This window comes from Thunnus albacares, chromosome 22 (genome assembly GCF_914725855.1).
Source record: "Thunnus albacares chromosome 22, fThuAlb1.1, whole genome shotgun sequence".
NCBI lineage: Eukaryota > Metazoa > Chordata > Actinopteri > Scombriformes > Scombridae > Thunnus > Thunnus albacares.
The window spans coordinates 1,839,893-1,860,156 of NC_058127.1; the positions used below are offsets into that span (position 1 = coordinate 1,839,893).

The window sequence follows — 20,264 nt, forward strand, 5'->3', positions numbered from 1 at the left end:
AAAAGAAAACTGAGTTCATCTAAATGTGCAAACTCTTTAATTGCATGTTTGTCTGCAAGTAAACACAAGTGATGAAGCTTCTCTGCAATCAGACAAACCCCAACATGTTATTAAATGAAATGCAGAACATGTTATTGGCTGCATGCCAGTTACATAAAAACAAAACCGAAGCCTGCTGGCAGTTAACACGGGTGGAGTACATCTGATGAAGTACACAACACATAAAGACTGAACTAACTTTTGTGACCTCTCACCAAACTGCAGTGTGTAGCTGTGGTGTGATTAATTAGTAATTTTTGGTCACAAATGACTAAATAGAGAGAATAACTGCTCCAAACTTTCCACCTGAATGTCTCTGTGGGGTTTCTGCTCAGTCCCGTTTTCTGTGAAATGAAACTTCCTTCTTTTATTTCTCTATAATCAGAGTTTTGAAATGTGTCTCAAACTTTTCTTTAACATTCAGGGAAACTCCAAAACTGTCTTTCTACTCAGTTTTGTTCTCTTTCTCATTCCAGTGTGATTATCAGTGAACATGTTTCATCTCTTTGTTCAGTATGTTGGCAGACAGCCAGCGTGTCTCAGTCACCACGAAACAAAATGGCGCCAAACACACAAAGAGAAAAACAACACACCCAGTACAGGCGAGGCTGGATATTCAAACTGAAATGTTATGATGTTATCAGCTCGACAGAAAGTGAAACACGTTGCCTCCACATTTGTAATCTGTTTAATAGGACAGGAATACTTTTTATTTATATATATATATATATATATATATATATATATATATATATATATATATATATATATATATATATATATATATCATGTGTTATCCAGTGTTATACCACCTTTTATCTCTACTGGTTATTTTGAAGCTGGATGAACCTCCTATGAAGCTCCCCACTCCCCACTATACTGGGAAGAACTCTACAATCACTTGGATACCAGGACGCCTGTCTGGGCCTCTGCAAGCAAGTTCAGACAACAAAAGGGTGGAGCAGGAGGGAAATGTGGTTTGAAGCTGCTGTTTAGTAGCACCTCCCCCACTCTCTCAGTCTGAATCAGCAAGTGGTTCAGTCCTTCCTCTTTATATCAGACTGAACTGAACTTAACACTTTATAAATATGATGCATCCATTGTCTGCAAGTCCCGAGTATCACATTCTCCCTGCAGCATGAGAGTCATCACATGGAAATAACAACGTTCCACTGTGATGAATGTATGTAGATAAGTTCAGAGTGTGTTAAAACTAACATGGAGGCGACTGTTAGCCTGGCAGAGTTAACACACACTGAGAGCTGCTTTGACTTCCTGTATTCTGAGTTATTGATGTTCTGTTGGTTTGTTGTTTATTTGCAGTTCAGACACACAGCAGAGATGTTTTCTGTTGTTTCTCTAACTGCAGATGTGTTAACATGGACTCTTTAAAACTTTGTTAATTGCTAGTTTTATTTGAGTTCAGTCAAAGATTGTACTTGACTCATTTAGGAGCTTTGTAACATTTTTCTGACTGTGTCCCAAAATCCACGGCCTTGAGTCTGTAGTGTGTTCACACTGGAAAAGAGACTAAATTCAGTTTACTCAAAGCAGACAGCATGCAGACTATATACAGTGGATGTCTGTCATGTCTGGGGGAAACCAGGCAGCATTCATCACCTACCCAGTACCATCCCAACAGTGAAGCCTGGTGGTGGCAGCATCATGCTGTGGGGGTGTTTTTCAGCAGCAGGGACTAGGGGACTGGTCAGGGTTGAGGGAAAGCTGAACGGAGCTCTGAGTGCTTCCAAAACATGGGTGACCTACACTTAGCCATGTACCTGAACGCCTCCTGTGTAGTCACTCACTGCTGATCTCCTAAATGCGCTGCTAACACTCAGCTTTCTGTCTGGTCACGGGGTTAGAGTGTCCATTCTTGATTAAAAGAACACTGATCAACAGATTTCACCATTTTCTGACATCTTATAGATTATTTTCATACATTACTTGTAGTTGCAGCTCTAGTTATGCTCAATATGAACAGGAGGAATGATTAACCGATGAAAGAATCAACCTTTTAGACCTGGTTCCAGTTCAGAACGTGTTGTCATAGTGTAAAAGCTGAAGGAACCAAACATTCAGGAGTTCAGAGATCTGAGACACCAGGGACCCCTGCTCTATAAAGAACATGTCGGTCAGGACATCTATGTTGTCTATGCATCACAAAACCATCAACAACAGCAAGAAGAAGAAGCACAGCAGCAACAGACAGACCAACTGTTAGTCCAAGATTTCCTTCATCCTTGTCTCCTCCAGTCCAGGTGTTTCCAGCTGTGTGACCTGCAGAGCAGAAACAGATGCGAGGTATCAGCTGTCAGGTAGGTGATGACTGAAGAACTCTTCAAACTCATGTCAGACATTATCTACTGAACTCTGATCACATCACTCATCTCACCATCAACACCTTTATAAACACAAACAGCTGATCTGTGACGAAGCAGCTGCACTTCAAACTCACCTGAGTCTTCAAACTTCAGGTAGGTGGTGTTCATGAGCTCAAGTCCTTTGCCGATCACAGAAACACGACACTCGTATGTTCCAGTGTTGTTGATGGTGACGTTCTTCAGAATCACAGAAACGTCTCCGTCCTTCATCTCTGGATCTCTCAGCTGCACTCGACCACTAAAAGATGGATGCTAGAAGGATTCATATGGTCGGTTCTCTCTGAAGAAGAAGACATAACCATCTTTCTTCAGGTCAGGTCTGCTCCACTCTGACAGTGTGATGTTTGCATCTCTGGGACTCTGACACTGAAGAGTGACATCATCTCCAGACTTTACTGTCTTTGTCTCTAAACAAAAACAGAAAAAAGAGAGAAAAGCAGGAAGCAGAAGAGATACAGTTCATTAATTGTGAGCATTTGAAATTCAAACAGGTCCTTGTTGTAACACCCCAGCTCCTGAATCTTTATTTTAAAAGAAACAGAACTGCTGAAGCTGCGTTCAGGTCATGCAGTACATTTGTGGGGGGGGGGGGGGGGGGGGGGCTGAAAACTCAGGTGTCTCCGTATTTTAGTGTGCATATCCTTACCTTCAGAACTCAGAGCAAAGATCCACATGCATGTGAAATAAATCACCCACGATGGCGCAGATGTTAATACAGCCATGGCAGGGCAGCCTGCCCTCGATGAAGCAGGAGACACAACTGTGGTCAGTGTCTCTCTCTATACTCTGTGCACAAGGGGGGGTTGGGGAGGGGGACAATAGAGAAGAAGTGTGTATTCAGATCCCGAAAGTAGAAATACTGAAAATGTCAGCAAAATATTCTTAAATAGGCTAGTCTTCATTCAGATGTTACACTGTAATATATATGAATATATAAATGTGTAAAGAGAATTTTACTGTCGTAGTTGGACATCTGGAGATATTTTATATTGGGTGATTTAATCTATAATGTATAAGTGCCATGTTTTAAATGCCCATATCCTCATATGAAAAATGTTAATTTGTGAAGAAAGTAACTGATAAATAGTGGAGTAAAAAGTTGAATATGTCCCTCTAAAGTGTTGTGGGGTAGAGGGAGGCTATAAAGTGAGTCAAATTGGAGTTACTTGGGTAAAGTATAGCTGCAACTACCTCAATTCATCATAAAACACATGTGAAATGTTGGTTGTAATGTGTTTTATGACAACCTTGAAGAAACCACAAGCTGAACCACGTTGGTCCAACATAAAGTTGTTCTATGTTGCAAGAGTTTTGACCTCTTTAGACACCCATAAGTTTGGCAGCTGAAGCGTTTCAGTTACAAGAAAACGAAACTGAGGCCTGCGGGGAGTCAACAAGGGTGGAGAGAACACTTATATAAGTAACAATCTCATAAAATACACAACACATAAAGACTGAACCAACCTCTGTGACCTCTCACTAAACTGCTCTGTAGCTGTGTCTCATTCATGTGTCATGTTTCTAAACTCCTCACATGGTTTTATTTCAGTAGTTATTTATATGTATGAATAATTATGTTGACCAGTGATGTCAGAGGACAAAAAGACCAAAACGTTCTCAGCCATCTGGCCTTCATCAGTGTCCCACTGAAAACATTTGGTCTTTTTGTCCTCTGTAAATTAAATTAAATGTAAATGAAAAATTCAGTTCCATCTGATGGTGTCGATGAAACTAATTCAATTCTCTTCTGTGTCCTTCAGCAGCTTCAAACTCTGAATTCAATCATTTCTACAGAAACAAGGACACAGAGGGATTTACTGACGGTGAATAATTAGTCATTTTATAAATGCTCAAAACTTCCCCGCTTGAATGTCTCTGTGGGTTTCCTGCTCAGTAAAGATGGTGGGTGGAGCTGCTGCTCTCAGTCTCTTGTCTTCCGTGAAATGAAACTTCCTCGTTTTACTTCTGTATAATCAGAGTTTTGAAATGTGATTCAAACTATTCTTTAACATAAAGGGAAGCCTTAAAACTGTCTTACTGCTTAGTTTTGCTTTCCGTCTCATTCCAGTGTGATTATAAGTGTCTGATTAGTCAGTGAACATGTTTCATCTTGATCAGTATGTTGGCAGACAGCGAACATGTCCTCAGGCAACACCAGGAAACAAAATTGTGCTAAAACCACACAGAGATAAAACAACACACCCACATATGCAAACAGACATGTCATCAGTCAAACACGTTGCCTCCACATTTACAATTTTCAAAAGATGCTTTGTTGGAGTTTCAGGTTGAGCAGGTTTTATTCTGCTGCACACAGATATCTGTTTAATAGGACAGGTATACTTTTTCTATTCTATTCTATTACTTTATATTATTGAGCTGTTTTCAGCACACAGCTGGTTGAACCTCCTATGAAGCTCCTATTGATCCCCACTATACATAGCAGTACTCTGCAATCAATTAGTCAACTGATAGAAAATACTGACAACCATTTTGATTAATCTTTTAAGTAATTTTTAACATAAATAAGCCAAAGATTCTCTGGCTGCAGCTTCTCGCTGTAAATATTAATCTTCTCCTCATATTGCTGCTGTTTCTCAGTCCAGTTCTACTGTTTTTATTTTCTCTTTTACTGTAATTTTATTCCTGATTTTATTATTTAATATTGACTAATGAGAGGTCTGTCTGTATTACTTGTTTTTATGTTGCTGCCTGTCTTGACCAGGACTTTTAATCTCAATGAAATTTTCCTGAAAAAAATGAAGGTAAAATAAAAATAAATCAACAAAATGGATCATTGATGATAATAGTTTCTTGCAGGTTTACAGGCAGATGGAGAAGCTGTCAGGACTGATACTGGACTTTTAGGGCCCTTGGTGATCTGGACTTCTCTTGTTTGACAGGAACTTTCTTTATAAATTACAGGAAGGTAAAACAATGTGCTGTTATTTCCAGTCTGACGTCCTGCTTTGCTGAACTGCATCACTGATGTGATCTTCAGATATAACCAGCCAGGCCACATTTTCAACATTCAGTACATAACATGATCTGCTTTCATGTGAAGTCATGTAAGTTAGTTCTGCTTCAGAAAGACTGAATCATGTTGTGTTTTCTGTATTTAAGTGTCGTGTGAAGTAACAAGCAAACAGGATTCATTTCAAACAAGACTGATCTGTTGTCAGAGTTTTATTGTAGCTAAAAACATCAGCAAAGGTCTTTCAGAAAATTTCCACTTTCAAAGTTGTGATACGACACACTGACGGGACTCTCCTTCTTCTTCTTCTTCTTCTTTACACTGTAAACACGACTCAAAGGTCTGATGATACTGAAACATGAACAGGTGACATTAAAAGCTGTTGACATGACAAAGTTTCTATGATCCACAGCGACCAATCAGAGAGAAACATACAAACATTCTCTTCTCCAGTATGAACACACTACAGACTCAAGGCTGTAGATTTTGGGACACAAGTCAGAAAAATGTTACAAAGCTCCTAAATGAGTCGAGTGGAGACTCTTCACAGGAGACAATCTTTGACTGAACTCAAGTAAAACTAGAAATGAACAGAAAGATTTAAAGACTCCATGTTAACACATCTGCAGTTAGAGAAACAACAGGAAACATCTCTGCTGTGTGTCTGAACTGCAAATAAACAACAAACCAACAGAACATCAATAACTCAGAATACAGGAAGTCAAAGCAGCTCTCGTTGTGTGTTAACTCTGCCAGGCTGACAGTCGCCTCCATGTTAGTTTAAACACTCTCTGACCTCATCTACATACATTCATCACAGTGGAACGTTGTTATTTCCATGTGATGACTCTCATGCTGCAGGGAGAATGTGATACTCGGGACTTTGGTGTCATTTGACCCAAAACCACAAAGCAGACAACTGATGCATCATATTTATAAAGTGTTGAGTTCAGTTCAGTCTGATAGAAACACAGTCAGAGGTTCATCTGAACTTTTATATAAAACATTAATGGTGTCTTCAAAAAAATAAATACAAACACAGAAATTAATAAAATGAACTGCAGTTTGTTGTCACATGTGTCAGTTTGAGACTGAACCACTTCCTGATTCAGACTGAGAGAGCGGGGGAGATGCAACTTCGTTAAAAACAGCAGCTTCAAACCACAACATTTCCCTCCTGCTCCGCCATTTTGTAGTCTGTAGTTGCTGGTAGAGGCCCAGACAGACGTCCTGATATAAAGCATAAAGGTTTATTGTTTGATCCTCTTTATACTGGATATAGAAAAACAAGTCACCATGAACTCCCTGTTTTCTCTCTGAGGAGATAAATAATGACTCTGTTGAACTGTGTATAACATTAAAACATATCTAAACTATATTATACTGCTCCATCACCAAGTCGGCAGCCATCACTCTCTGACTCATCCACAGATTGGTTACATCTCATCTGGATTACTGTACAGAATCCTAATTAAACTGTCCAGTAAAGATCTGGACAGACTCCAGTACGACCACAGCTCTGCTACCAGAGTTTCTCACATCAGCAGACAACATCTCCATTGGCTCTCCTCACTTAATAATGACTTGACTACAGTAAATATACCTCTGATCTCCTCTAAACCTGCATTTAAAGTATCCTTGGGTTATGTGAAAGGTGCTTAAAGTCAAATCTATTCTTATTATCATTATTAAAGTTGTGATATGAAACACTGACAGGACTCTTGTCATTTACACTGTAAATACAACTTGAAGGTCGTCATGATACTGAACAAAAACAACCAGCAGGGAAACAGAACAGGTGACATGTCACACAGTCTGTTGACATGATAAATAAATAATCTGATGACCTGAAGTTTCCATGACGCACAGCGACCGATCAGAGAGAAACATAAACAACACAGAATCCACACAGTTCTGCACCGACTAAATACTGTTTGATCAGAATATCCTGATACAGGAGGGATTGATCAATAACTAGAAAACAAATCAAAGATGTTTCCTCTGAGAAAAACACACACTGTGTCCTAAAGCCAGACTCAATCTGCACAGTAAATACAACACATCACAGTGTTCAGTTCTTGTCTCATAGTAAACTGGATATTTTTGGTCTTATGCACATTATAAACCATTACCTTTACACTACCCAGATAAATATATATATGTAGACATGTAACTGTATATTCCGTGTAAATATAATATAGCTTTTGTTAACTTTGTTCTATTTTCTTGACACTTTAAATATTTGTTAATACATTTTCTCTGTGTGTGTAATGCGGCATTTTACTGTTCAATCCTGTATTGTATAATGACAATAAAACTGAACCTTGAACCTCAGTCTCATCATGAAGAACAGGTTGATAATATATTTGTGCAGGTTCTGCTATAACTGTTAAGTGTTTGGATATTAATGATAATAATATTCAGGCATAATCCAACATAAACTTTAACTTTATTGATTATTGTTGGTCCTAAATGTGTTTCTGCTGTATGGTGCATTGTGGGACAGCAGTTAGCACCCACAGCACATTCACCTATCTGCTTTGAAGTTTTTTTGAAAGATAAAAACTTGAATTTTACTGTCAGTGACGTGTTTCTGCAGCTTTAACTGTGATCGTTATAAAAGAGTCTATGGTAAAGCAGCTGAAACAGGAAACATCTCTGCTGAGTGTCTGAGCTGCAAATAACCCAAAAACCATCAGAATACAGGAAGTCAAACAGGTTCTCAGTGTGTGTTGGACTCTAACACCAGACTGACCATTGTCTCCACTCCTGTTTTACTTTTAATGGGCAGAAAATCATCATATGAGTTTATGTCTAGAAATGCATGACAGTGGAACATTTTTACTTTGATGTGATGACTCTCAGGCTGTGGGGGGAGGGAGATGTGATACTCGGGACTTTTTTGTTGTGAGTTATTTGACCTAAAACCACCGACACAAAGCGGCATGAATGATGCATCTGTTCACTGCAGATGGGGATCATATTCATAAAAGAACAGGGACTGAAACACAGTCAGAGCTCCTTCTGAACTTATAAAAACATCAAAAACTGAACTGCAGTTTGTCATCATGTGAGTCAAAGTTTCAACATTTAGTTTGTCTTACAGAGAAAGAACTGAATCACTTCCTTATTCAGACTCAGATGGTGGAGGAGGTGCTGCAGGGTTGAAATGTGTTTACAAGAAATTCAAACCACAAGCCGCACCCTGTAAATGCAACTCTATCTTACTTCCTCACATTACAGCAACAGGCCCTGACAGGCTTTTCAGAGCAGTGAGGAAACAACCTTCATGTCTCTGTGATAGAAGTTACAAAGGTTATTTTACTATCTATGCTGATTTTTTCAAATGTTGACAAAGTTGCCTTATTCATGACTCTTTATCATTAAGAGTCAGACTAGACTGTGAACTCACTGTAGTCAAATGAAAAGCTCTAAAGATCAACTATCAGGGTGTGCCGGGCTTTGAGCTTGTCTGAACAGGTTTAATTGCAGGTAAGATAAGATGTGCAAACAGGATCAACGGCTCACAGCGTTTCTGGATTCACTTCTGCAGAATAGAAACTTACTGCACCTGAATCATGTTCACATTATAAAACTACATATAAGAATTTTAAAAATATATTAATTTCTTATAAAATATTACCCTTTTGTTCATGGAGCACTTTAGTGGGGAAACACTCTGCAGAAAAATGTGTAGAAATCATCAGCAACAAAAACTTCACATGCAGAATGAACTAAATGTTTTCTGTCATCACAGATACTGGTGTGTATAAAGCAAAGAGAAGATGGACTGTTAAGATATTATTATTTATTGTTTATATAAAAATAAATGTATGCAGTGCTTATGGTAAATTCAAATAGTGCAAGATTGAAATTACAGCTATAAATGTGAATACACAGGAACAGTGATTATGTTTAAGAACAGAGTAGATATAAAAATAAAAAAATTTTACCAGGTAAATATTTAACTACTTTCCACCAAAATTATTCTAATGGAAACTTTCACCGCAGTTTAATTTTAAGACAGTTGCACATAATAAGAAGGAAAATGTCAACATTTAAGTAATAGATGTTTGATTCATTTCATTGTTTCTGAAAGTTTAGAAAAGATCTAAATGTAATCTCTAATTTATTGCAATCCACTCTGTACAACAACTGAAAAATAACATTTTGGTTTACATCTGTTTACATATTTAAACTGTTGTTTTTATTTTACTTTATTATCAAAGTGCTTCTATTAGACTTAGACTGAAGACATCTAAGTTGTCTCACATTATTAATTCAGATTTGTACACAGAATTCTGTATGTTGCACAATGTTCATTACATTCAACTCATTTACAGACATGTTTCTATAAAGCAACTTATTTTTTTCTATACACACATTTACAGCAATTTATAGTTCAGAGTTTTACACTGAACGACACTTTGAAATATTGACAGGACGACATGATGATGAAACATAAACTAACAGACTGAAGCGCAAACAAAATTAAACTATCTGCAGCAAAGGCTGGTTCAGCAAGAGTTGTTAGTTTTTTTTGTTTGTTTTTTGTTTGTTTGTTTTTCAAAGGATATTTTAAAATATCAACATTCACAGCTGGGTTTTAGTACTGATATGGATGCATCTGCAAGTTTATATTTCAATTTATATTATTTTCCTACAACACATTTTTGAAAACTTCTTTTTTTTACTAAAAATGTGCCAATTTGCTTGATGCATGAAACCTTTCTAATTTAGATAAGAAAATATCCAATCAGAGAATAAAATACACTAAACAGGATTTTTCCACTTTTCATTCTGTTAAATGATAATCAACCAGTTCAAACTGGAAAACTTTAAGAATCGAGGAAGATTCCTGTATGGTGAACTTTGTGTCTCGGTTCATGTGGATTATTAAATGTACGCAACATATTTATTAGCTGACAACATAATATTTTTGGTCATTTTGTATTTTTTAATTAAAATGAATTAATCTTTTTTCCAGTCTCAGTCAATACTTCCACAGCCCAGAATTCTGCAGCAAGACGACTCACAAGATCCATTTAGAGTCCACATCATCTCATACTTCAATGATTACTTTTAAGGCTCGCTCTGTTTCCTCTTTTGAATCTCTTTAAAATGCACTTTTTTAGAATCACTTTCAATTCTTATGTATCATGACCAGACGCACCAAAAAGTCTCTTGGAGACATACCCTAAATCCAACAGGAAGTCAGCCATTTTGAATCAAAGTTGCCATTTTGACTCAGATTTTGCCATTTCCAGCATGCATACTTTAACGAACTCCTCCTAGGGATTTGACCTCAGCAACTTCAAATTCGGTCAGTATCATCTACAGAGCTGGGAGATGAAAAGTTATCAAAACGGTGAGTTTTCGACATTGCCAAGGGGGCGTGGCTGGGCGAAGAATTTCGATCCTTCGCCATGAAAATTGAAACGGCCATAACTCCGGCATACATGATCCTAAGAGACCCAAACGTTTTGTGCTTGAAAAGAGTCCGGCCCTGAACACATACATGCATCAACATTGGATCTGAGTCATAGCGCCACCTACTGGCAACAGGAAGTAACATGTTTTACGCTTAGACGCCCTGTGGGTAAAAATAGTGGACAAAGGAAGTGATGTTTATCTCCTTCTTGCACTGTCTGAAAACAGCGGTCTGAACACATCTACATGCGAGTGACAGAAGCCCTTCGACTGCGCCACGTGGCGACGTATGCAAGGGTGCGAGGGCCCGATCATCGCTGCTTGCAGCTTTAATTAGTTATTAGGGCCCGAGCACCGACCGGTTCGAAGCCCTATTGAAACTGAAGGAGTTATTATTATTATTATTATTATTATTATTATTATTATTATTATTATTATTATTATTATTCCTCCGAAACAAACGCATTTTTGAGGGCCTAAACATGCACGAAAACTCATGAAAATTTGCACAGATGTCAAGACTGGCGAAAATTTCGATATTTTATGGGTCTCGAAATAAAGCGGGACAAAATGGCTCGACAGCGCCACCTAGAATGTCAAGAAAATTGAGCCCCTCGATACAGATTGTCGTAGGAGAACGAAATTCGGTATGCATATGTATCATGACCAGACGCACCAAAAAGTCTCAAGGACACATAGCTTAACTCCAACAGGAAGTCGGCCATTTTGTATCAAAGTTGAAATTTTGCAACGATTTTGTCAGGTTCAGGGCTCACATATAAGAGCTTAACTTCTTATGAATTACTCTTCGTCTGTCTCATCACCTGGGACCAGTTTGTCATGGGAGACCCTACCAGGAGCAGAAAGCTCCAGACAACACAGCTCCCAGAATCCTCTGAGCACACAAACCCTCCACCACGATAAGGTGGCAATTCAAGGAGGGGCCTAACCACAAAGACAAGTCAAACTCTTACCTGAGGGGTTTTTTTACACCTGCATGTCAGAGATGTTATGACTGATGGTTTTACTTTGACTGTTTTCATTCTCTTGCAGCTGCTGATGGACATCTGGATCATCAACAGACTGGACTGGAAAATGTCCTTTAGATTTCTTAATCACAAAACCAGCAGCAGAAATGAGAATCAGAGCAGCAACTGGCAGAGTTACTATATAACGTTCACGCATGTCTTTTCCACCCTCTGTGTTTCCAGCTGTTGGACCTGCATTAAAAGCGGTGTCACCTGCAGCACCTCCAAAATATCCTGTTTTACCTGCAGAGCAGAAACAGATGTGAGTTATCAGCTGTCAGGTTCAGTCAAGAAGTATTTGGACAGTTAGACATTTTTGTGTTAAAGGGTTTTTATCTCCCACACAGTTTTTTATATATAGATGTAAATATACTCAAATTAAAGCTGAGACTTTAATGTAGTGTCTATTATTTTATTAACAAGTCAATGTGCTGAAGCCTGAAGAACACAACATGTGTAACTGTATGAATACTTCTAGTCTGGACTGTATATGATGAATGAACATCAGAACAGAATCATCTCTACAAACTCACCTTCAACATCCAGCCTGATGGTGTTGATGGGTTCAGTGTCATAACTGGATCTCTTCCTGCGGTTTGCTCTACTCTGGATGACATGACACTCATATGTTCCACTGTCATTAATCGCCACATTCTTCAGACGTACAGACAGGTCTCCATTCTTCATCTCACTGTCCACCAGCTCCACTCGGTCCTTAAAACTTGGATTCTGGTAGTCTGTATCAGAGTGGCCGTCCCGGTACAGAAAGACATATTCTGACTTCAGGTCACCTCTGGTCCACTCTACAACTGAAACCGGGTCACTGTTGGGAGCCCCACATGGCAGAATGGCGTCCTCTCCAAGTTTAACTTTGATGTCTAAGGAGAGAAAACACACAGAACAGAGAGATTAAAAGGGTCCAAGTGAAACTCTCCACTTCCACAGCAGCCAATCGGTGTGAGGGGCTATCAAAGACTGGCCATTGGCCTCAGCTGAACTGGGTCAGGCTTACACACACACACAGGTTTACAAGTGATCATGCTTCTTCATAACAGGCGAAGAATTCCTCTGGACAAAGTTCTCCTGTTCTTCCCAGTCAAAATCAAACTTCATGTTGAACTGCAGCTTTATTGGTAGCTAAAGACATAAACTACCATTAGAAAAGCAACAAGTCCACCACAGCATTCACACTGGGAGGAACTTCAACAAGTCTCCACACAAAATCATTTGTGGTCTAATGGCAATCACTCGTATGACTAATTATATAATTAATGGATGAAGTGAGGAAACACTGTGGAGCACATGGATGCAAGAACACAGAAAATGAGGTCCTTTGTCTGTAAGTCTGTTGCCCCAGTGAATGCTGGGATGTTTGCTTCCCAACACGCCCAACCCACCCACACAACTCGCCCCCACCCGAGACTCTACAATTGCATCCATCAAGCTGTGATGCAGGTTATATTTAGTTAATGTAGAAATATTATGCTGTCAGAAATATTTACTTTTCTCCGCTATGGGTTAAGTATTCACCAGGAGTCGTTAATATGGATAAAATAACCATCAGAGTAGTTTTTATCAAAACATTGACTTATATTGTAACATACTCTTTTTTTTGGAAAAATCCATTTAGAAACTGTAATCAGATAAAATAACAGGTTTTTGGCTAATTAATCAAATTAAATACTTCATCACATTTAAATTAAATAAAAATACAATATTACCATAAAGCAGCGCTGCTTATTCATTTATAACATGCAATTGTCTAACTCATATGAAAGGTGTTGCAACATTTCTAGAGCAGAAAGATTTATATCATTTCAGTGTTTATCATCATGTTGTCCAGCCAATATGTACTATGTGGCTAAAAGTTATGTAGATAAAATAAATAACAATTCAATTAAAATAAATATTGGACCTACTGTGTACCACCACATAATAACGCTTTTGGAAATCCTAAACACAAAATGATCTAATGTGACTATGATTAGAGAAGGAAATATTCAGATCCTACACTAATATAAAATGTAATAATACTTAGATGCTGTTCATTAAAAATGTACTCTAAGTATGTAAATGTTAATTCTAAATGTAATGAAAATTTTTAAGTATGTAATGTTTACGTGTTTTAATTGGATCTGATTAATGCATTATAATATAGACAGTTTGAATAGAGACTCATATTTACAAGTTTATGTTTTGCATTTTAAGTTCTGGGCTCCAAAGTAGCAAAAACTTTACTCTTCACATAAGATTAGTGGAGATAAAAACATACAGTGTTTTTGGTATAAAGTGGAGGAAAAGTAGGCTGTGGGTCTAAATTAAAAAATGACAAATACTCCCTAAGAAGTATGTTCTTATTGGATGATTGTGTAGCACAGGCGACACACAGGACACACATTACAGTATAGACCCCGTCACAGACATAAAATAATGCTGATATTGTCTTTATCTATGTTTAATCAAGCAGTTTTAGGAGCGAAAACAGCGTACAAAATAATCACTACATGTCTTGTGCTCACAATAATAAAACACCAGCAAACAAACTACTGTAAGAGACTTCTACTTCAGTTCAGCTCACAGCTCACCTTCATCACTGGACACTAAGTCAACAAAGAGGAGCAGCAACGTCCAACAGAGCGCCGCAGACAGTTTCACGTCCATTACCGCCATCTGCGCTCTCAGCTAGTCCAATGTCGCAGTGAAATTTAGGAGGAAGTTCACCAGCATTACAGCCACTGAAACAGGTTTGTCTAGATGCAGGATGTACTGTTCAGAGTAGTGGGAGGGGTTTTTTCACGGATCAGTCTGTTGACTGTAGTTAAGGCGGAAATTCCTGAAATCGAGAACAAATATTTAACTAGGCCTATATTTGACTGCAGTCACGTTTAAGTAAATAACACAGTATGAATGACACAAAAATAAAACCAAACTTGAACAAAACAGAGTGGAGAAAGAAAGAGGTAATTACTCTTTTAACAGCTGATACGATGAAGGTGTGCCAGGTCGTTTAATGATCCATAATGTAGTTTATGTAGCCAACATAAAACTATAGGGGAGAACATAGAGCCAGTGGGTAAAATGAGCCACCCCCTTTATCTAGGTAACCATAAACGAAAGTAATCATGCGACCACAAATTAAGAGAGAATAATTCACATTATTCAATCCATGTTGGACTCAAGCACATGGAGAGAGTGGTCAGCAAAACAGAGCAAAAAAACGATTTTTGTCATGCCAACTGCATTCATCATGTTACTAAAGTTATCAGTCTTGTATCTTAATTAAAATAGATAAGTTTTGGACATTATTAAATGTTAATTTAAGTTAGTGTAAGTTACAAAACAAGGTCATAAACTTAGCATAACTGTGGATCTGAACCACTGTATGAAACAGTTTTGTCAAAATGGAGGTTGTGGGGTTAAACGTGCCAGTGATGTTGGGGCAAGTTGAGTCAATGGCTCAATTTACCCCCAATATTATTTTCTGATATTCTAGAGACTAGAGACCCTGTTCATGTTTGATCCCTGTTACAAGTGTTACAATGTTGATGAATAAATACCTTATTGTTGACTAATGTTAAGTTTAAGCCTCACACAAACATGCTGTACATACAGACAGGTGACAAATTAAAGGAATAAAGGTGATCACTCAAAACAACTTTGTATTGATCAGCAGTGACCCTTCCCTCTAAGGGGACAAGTGGACCCAAACCATGCCAGTAAAATGCCCCCCACAGCATAACAGAGCCCCCAGATCCCCTCACTGTAGGGGTCAAGCATTCAGACCTGAACCAGTTTTTCTTTTAATTTGTCACCTGTCTTTATACACAAAAGCACATTTACACACATGTTTTTTTCTTTGTCCTTTGTTAAATTGATGGCATTAATAAAGTTCAAAATTATTTTTAATTTTATGATTAATTTGTTTGATTTTGTGTGATTGTCATATCAGTATATTATGGTAGCACTATTTACCCCATCCCCATGCTCATTTTACCCCTACCTTGGGGTAAGTTGTGCCATAAGACTAACTTTTTTTGATGGCTCATTGTTCTTAAACCATAATAATTTGATCATTTGTTTTCATTTCCATGGGTGCACAACAACCTGAGGTATATAAAGTTACTATTATTTGAAACGAATACACTTTCATTTTACAGCAAAATCATCAAATGTAAAAAGTGGCTCATTTTACCCCGCTCTCCCCTAATTATTTTGGGTAACTTTGTTCATATATTTGCATTGCAAACAATTTACAACAATAATAAAGTTCACTTTAGCTCATTTTTCTTTTTTGAGAAATTCTGGTTCTCAAAAGGCGATCCTCTGATTCCATATTTTTCTGTTTGGACTGTGTACGTCCCATATTTCCTACAGAACATTGCATAAACATTGAATAAACTCATGGCAGCAAATTTTCCTTATTTTATTTTCACCTGACATCTCTTTCCATGATGGTGATGGCACAATTCTGGGACATTTCTGAGCCTTATTGTGTGTTTTCTGTATTGCCAAATTCCTCTTTATGTTACCATTGTCTGTTTTTTATTCAAAATTATTAATTTCTATAGGCAAGTTTCATGTTTTTTCTACAATTATTACCTGATTTCTTTAATTTTACAGTATAGAACCTCTTATTTAGTGACATTACTGGATAGTAGATGTTGTGCTGATTTTGGGGATATAAAACACTTGATGATACCATAAGAAATCACTTAAAAAACGGCAAAACACCAAATGATGACATAAACGAACAGTGGTCTATGGTAGGCATCAAAGGGTTAAGGTCTGGTGAGGTTTAGGCACAAAAACCACTTGGTTATGATTTAGGGAAAGATGATGGTTTGGCTTTACATGATCACTTTGTAAAGGTTAGAGAAACGTGGTGGGTTAAAGTTACTACTTTCTTAAAGTTAGGCCCCCTTCATCGTCATGGCTACAATAATAACCACAAGCTTAAGGTTATTGGAAATTCTGAAACAAACAGCCCTCCTCTCCTCCTCTGAATGAGTAAATCTGACCACATATATATATGTCATCTGAACTGCACCACTGCTCCGCCTCACAGTTACTACAGCTGCTAGATGGCAGCTGGCACTCAAAATGTAATTATAAGTAGTTTTTGGCTGACTGACATTACGACCTGCTCTGTCCTTTTTTTAGGGGGAAATATCAGTCCTATTCATGTTCGAATCAATATTCAAAACAAACAAAACAAAACTAATATTGGCAGTATCAACACTTTAAGGATCCTTCGTTAAGACACAGACCATAAACTGCATTTCTCTCTTAGTACCTGTCATCTTGTCACTGTCGCTGTCTAATATAACAGATAAAATGCCCACCGAAATATATAAAAAAAAATGTCACTTGCAGTTTCAGGTGTGACAGGGATTGTCAAAATTGCAGAAAGTCCATGCATATTTCACAGAAAGTAGAAGTGGATGATCTACCATGAGCTCTGAAGGCCCAGCTTTACACTCATTGTCATTAAATCTCAGTGATCCCTGTCCCTCCGAGGTTAACTATTCATTATCATTACCTTGTCTAAGAGTAGACATGCTTATCCAAATAGAAGTAAAATGCAACAGATTTGCCATTCATCAAGGAGGGAACATGTTTAAATGAACATATTAAAAAATGTGCTCACTCTCTTCACAGATACATACGGTATGTACTTAATTCCTCACTGCTTGCAACATACTATGGAGGAGCAGTTGATTATCTGCTCACTACGATTGTGTGTATACTTCCCCTAAGGAAACAGCTTCCTCTACTGGCCAAACAAAACCACCTGTGGAAAGTATGAGGTTACAATATAAACCTTCTTGTACAGTTATTCGTCAACAGTGTTGTAATTAAAATAGTAATTTTGTTTGTTAAAAGAAGACACAATAATGGATTGTTGAAACCAGAGTAAACTTTACCTAAGGTAAAGATCAGATTTCTCTTCATCAATTAATCAAAAGAGAAACATTTGGGAACAATTAAGTTTAAATAACAGCTACTGAGTAGAAAAAGTAGTTTAAATATGATATAATCATCTTGGTCAGTATTTCTCCATATTCAGATCTGAATGATAAACTATGTATTTTCATAGCATGCATCCCAGATTAATTAACACATTCTGACCCGTTTGCAAAAGTTGCAAACAAATTCTCGCACACTGTGTAACTTACAATGATACATTTATTTGCAATGTGTCAGTACTAAGATGGCTTCTCATTGTCAAAAACTATTTGCCCGATGAAGATCTAACACCAAAATGTTGCAAATAAATGTATCATTGCACCTAAGATTGTGCGTGAGAGTTTGTTTGCAACTTTTTCAGGACAGTAAACAGTGACATAGCCAAGATGTATGTGTGCACTGGTTTCTGATTTAACAGACATGACATATAAACAATATGAACGACATATGAACAACAACAAGAACATAGACATCCCCTCATTCCTGTCGACTCTTACCCAACCCTCACATACACTCATGGAAATGAAGGTGCTGAGTAGAACCATATAGGGTTCTTTGGCTTGTCCCCATAGGAGAACCCTTTTTGGTTCCTGGCAGAACCTTTTATAAAGGCTCCACCAAGAGACTTAAGGATTGGGCGGGCATTTCTGGAATGTCCCCGGAGTGGTTCTCCTCCCATCTGTCAAATATAAAAACAATTTGTCTCAGTTGATTCATTTATCTCTTCAACTGTACAGATAACATGTGGCACACCTCAAGGATCAGTACTTGGACCAATTCTGTTCTCACTTTATATGCTGCCATTGGGTCATATCATCCGTCACCATAACATCTCAATGCACAGTTATATCTCTCCATTAAACCCGTTGAATGCAACAAGCTGGCCACACTACAGAGCTGCTTAGCTGATGTGAGAGACTGAAACTTTTTGCAGTTGTCCTGAGCACCTCCGTAATCAAGTCCAGCCATTGCTCGGTCTCCTTATCCCAAATATTAAGTACACTGTTAAGAACCTGGTTGTTATCTTCGAGTTAAGCTTTGAACAAAACACTAAAAATAGGTACAATCTTTCTTCTACCAATTCAGGAATATTTCCAGTCTGAGCAATGTTATCTTTTATCAATACAGAGAAAATTATTCACACTTTTATTTCCCCACACCTGGACTACTGTAATACCCTGTTTACCTGCCTCAGTGCCTGAGCTGTAGCTCAGCTTCAGGCTATGCAGAACTCTGCAGCCAAATTCTCTTCTCACAACACTCCAGTTTTGCCTCTTTCCACTGGTTACCAATTTCTTAGAATAAGTTTTAAAATCCTATTCATGACTTACAAGGCTTTACATGTCAAGGCGTCAGAGTACATCAGTGAACTCTTAACTATTTAACTCCTGCTCCAGGGTAGGGGTGTGCCCGGATACAAATAAAGCGATAGGGTTTTTTATGAATATTTGTTTTGTACAAATATTTTAAAAATTATTTGTTTTCAGGAAGAAAAAAAAACAGTGTCAAATACCAGCATGCAGATTGGTTACATTGCTCTCCCAAGGAACTCTCCATAAGCTGTTGTTCCCCTTCTCCTTTCTACAAAGTTAAGTTGTAAAAAAATTGGCAATAAATGAAAAGTGCAAAGCAATAATTGCAATAGTTCTTCCCTACACGTTACACGGTGTGCTGTCTCTGTATTATGGCTGTATAAGTAGGTATTCATTTTCTAAAATTAAATGCGACAAAAACAGGACTTTCCACTTTTATCCAAATACAAATAATTTTGCTGCCTCAACAAATACAGATGGAAATACAAATACTGGGGTCTCCGCACATCCCTACTCCAGAGTCCAGGTTAAGGTCAAAGAGTGATCAAATGGGCCTATCTCCAATGACTCCCAAAACGACCTATATGAGTGCTTTCAGCACCGTCTAGAGACAGAACCAGTTTATAATATAATGATGTTTTGCTGGGGTTAAGGTCTGGTTAGGTTTAGGCACCAAAACTACATAGTTAGGGAAAGATCATGGTCTCACAGGGAAACACACTTGGTTGGAAGTGGGAGGCAAACAGTCATCTCCTGCAGCAAAGGCCACTTTTTGCCTGTTTTGCCATCAACTCTACCCTCCTCCTCCTCATAAGGAAGTCACCTTATATTGACGTCACCTGAACAGCGTCACTTCCCTGGGTCATAATTATAACGACCGCTAGATGGCATAAACATAACCATAAGTCATTTCTGCCAGCCTGAATTTTAGACCTATACTGTCATTTTTCTTGTGAGGACAGGCTGGTCTTCCAGTTAGTATTTGATCTGCTGACACTGTTTCTGCTTTTAAATCCTGTCTCAAGACACATTTTTGCCTTTTTGCCCGACAACTAGTCTTATTTGTTTACATAATACAGCTCTGTTGTGCTGATTTTAAGTTTATTTTAATAGTTTCACTTGTTTTACC

The 20,264-nt window shown here is 37.9% G+C and overlaps 2 protein-coding genes and 2 long non-coding RNA genes across 5 annotated transcripts in view; all 4 read right to left on the reverse strand.

The window, feature by feature from the left end:
- The window catches only part of LOC122974307, a 45,636-nt gene extending 42,456 nt beyond the window's left edge, over positions 1 to 3,180 (reverse strand). Inside the window, exons 1-2 of the long non-coding RNA XR_006400308.1 lie at positions 3,070 to 3,180; positions 2,498 to 2,830 (exon numbers count right to left, since the gene is read on the reverse strand). This is a non-coding gene — a long non-coding RNA (uncharacterized LOC122974307). The remainder of the gene's footprint in view (positions 1 to 2,497; positions 2,831 to 3,069) is intronic.
- LOC122974207 (Fc receptor-like protein 5) overlaps positions 1 to 20,264 on the reverse strand; it is a 310,470-nt gene that overhangs the window by 89,388 nt on the left and 200,818 nt on the right. The window lies entirely within an intron of this gene.
- On the reverse strand, positions 9,191 to 11,164 carry LOC122974319. Its single transcript, XR_006400323.1, has 2 exons — positions 10,838 to 11,164; positions 9,191 to 10,080 (listed from the first exon to the last, which is right to left on the reverse strand). It is a non-coding gene; the product is annotated as an uncharacterized LOC122974319 (long non-coding RNA).
- On the reverse strand, positions 11,771 to 14,556 carry LOC122974233. 2 transcript variants are annotated; one of them, XM_044342221.1, is made up of 3 exons: positions 14,446 to 14,556; positions 12,389 to 12,735; positions 11,771 to 12,098 (listed from the first exon to the last, which is right to left on the reverse strand). In XM_044342221.1, the coding sequence occupies exons 1-3, from the start codon at positions 14,523 to 14,525 to the stop codon at positions 11,815 to 11,817; spliced, it is 711 nt and encodes a 236-aa protein (XP_044198156.1). In that variant the 5' UTR covers positions 14,526 to 14,556; the 3' UTR covers positions 11,771 to 11,814. The 2 variants fall into 2 exon arrangements, with proteins under 2 accessions (XP_044198156.1, XP_044198155.1); XM_044342220.1 differs by having other exon boundaries at positions 12,389 to 12,733; positions 14,441 to 14,540.

Bases quoted from the DNA above. Each gene is read 5' to 3' on its own strand.
- LOC122974233 (XM_044342220.1), bottom strand. From the start codon at position 14,525: ATGGCGGTAATGGACGTGAAACTGTCTGCGGCGCTCTGTTGGACGTTG. The intron at 12,734-14,440 runs GTGAGCTGTGAG...TTCTCTCCTTAG, and splicing joins CTTAGTGTCCAGTGATGAAG to ACATCAAAGTTAAACTTGGA. The intron at 12,099-12,388 runs GTGAGTTTGTAG...TCTGCTCTGCAG, and splicing joins CATCAGGCTGGATGTTGAAG to GTAAAACAGGATATTTTGGA.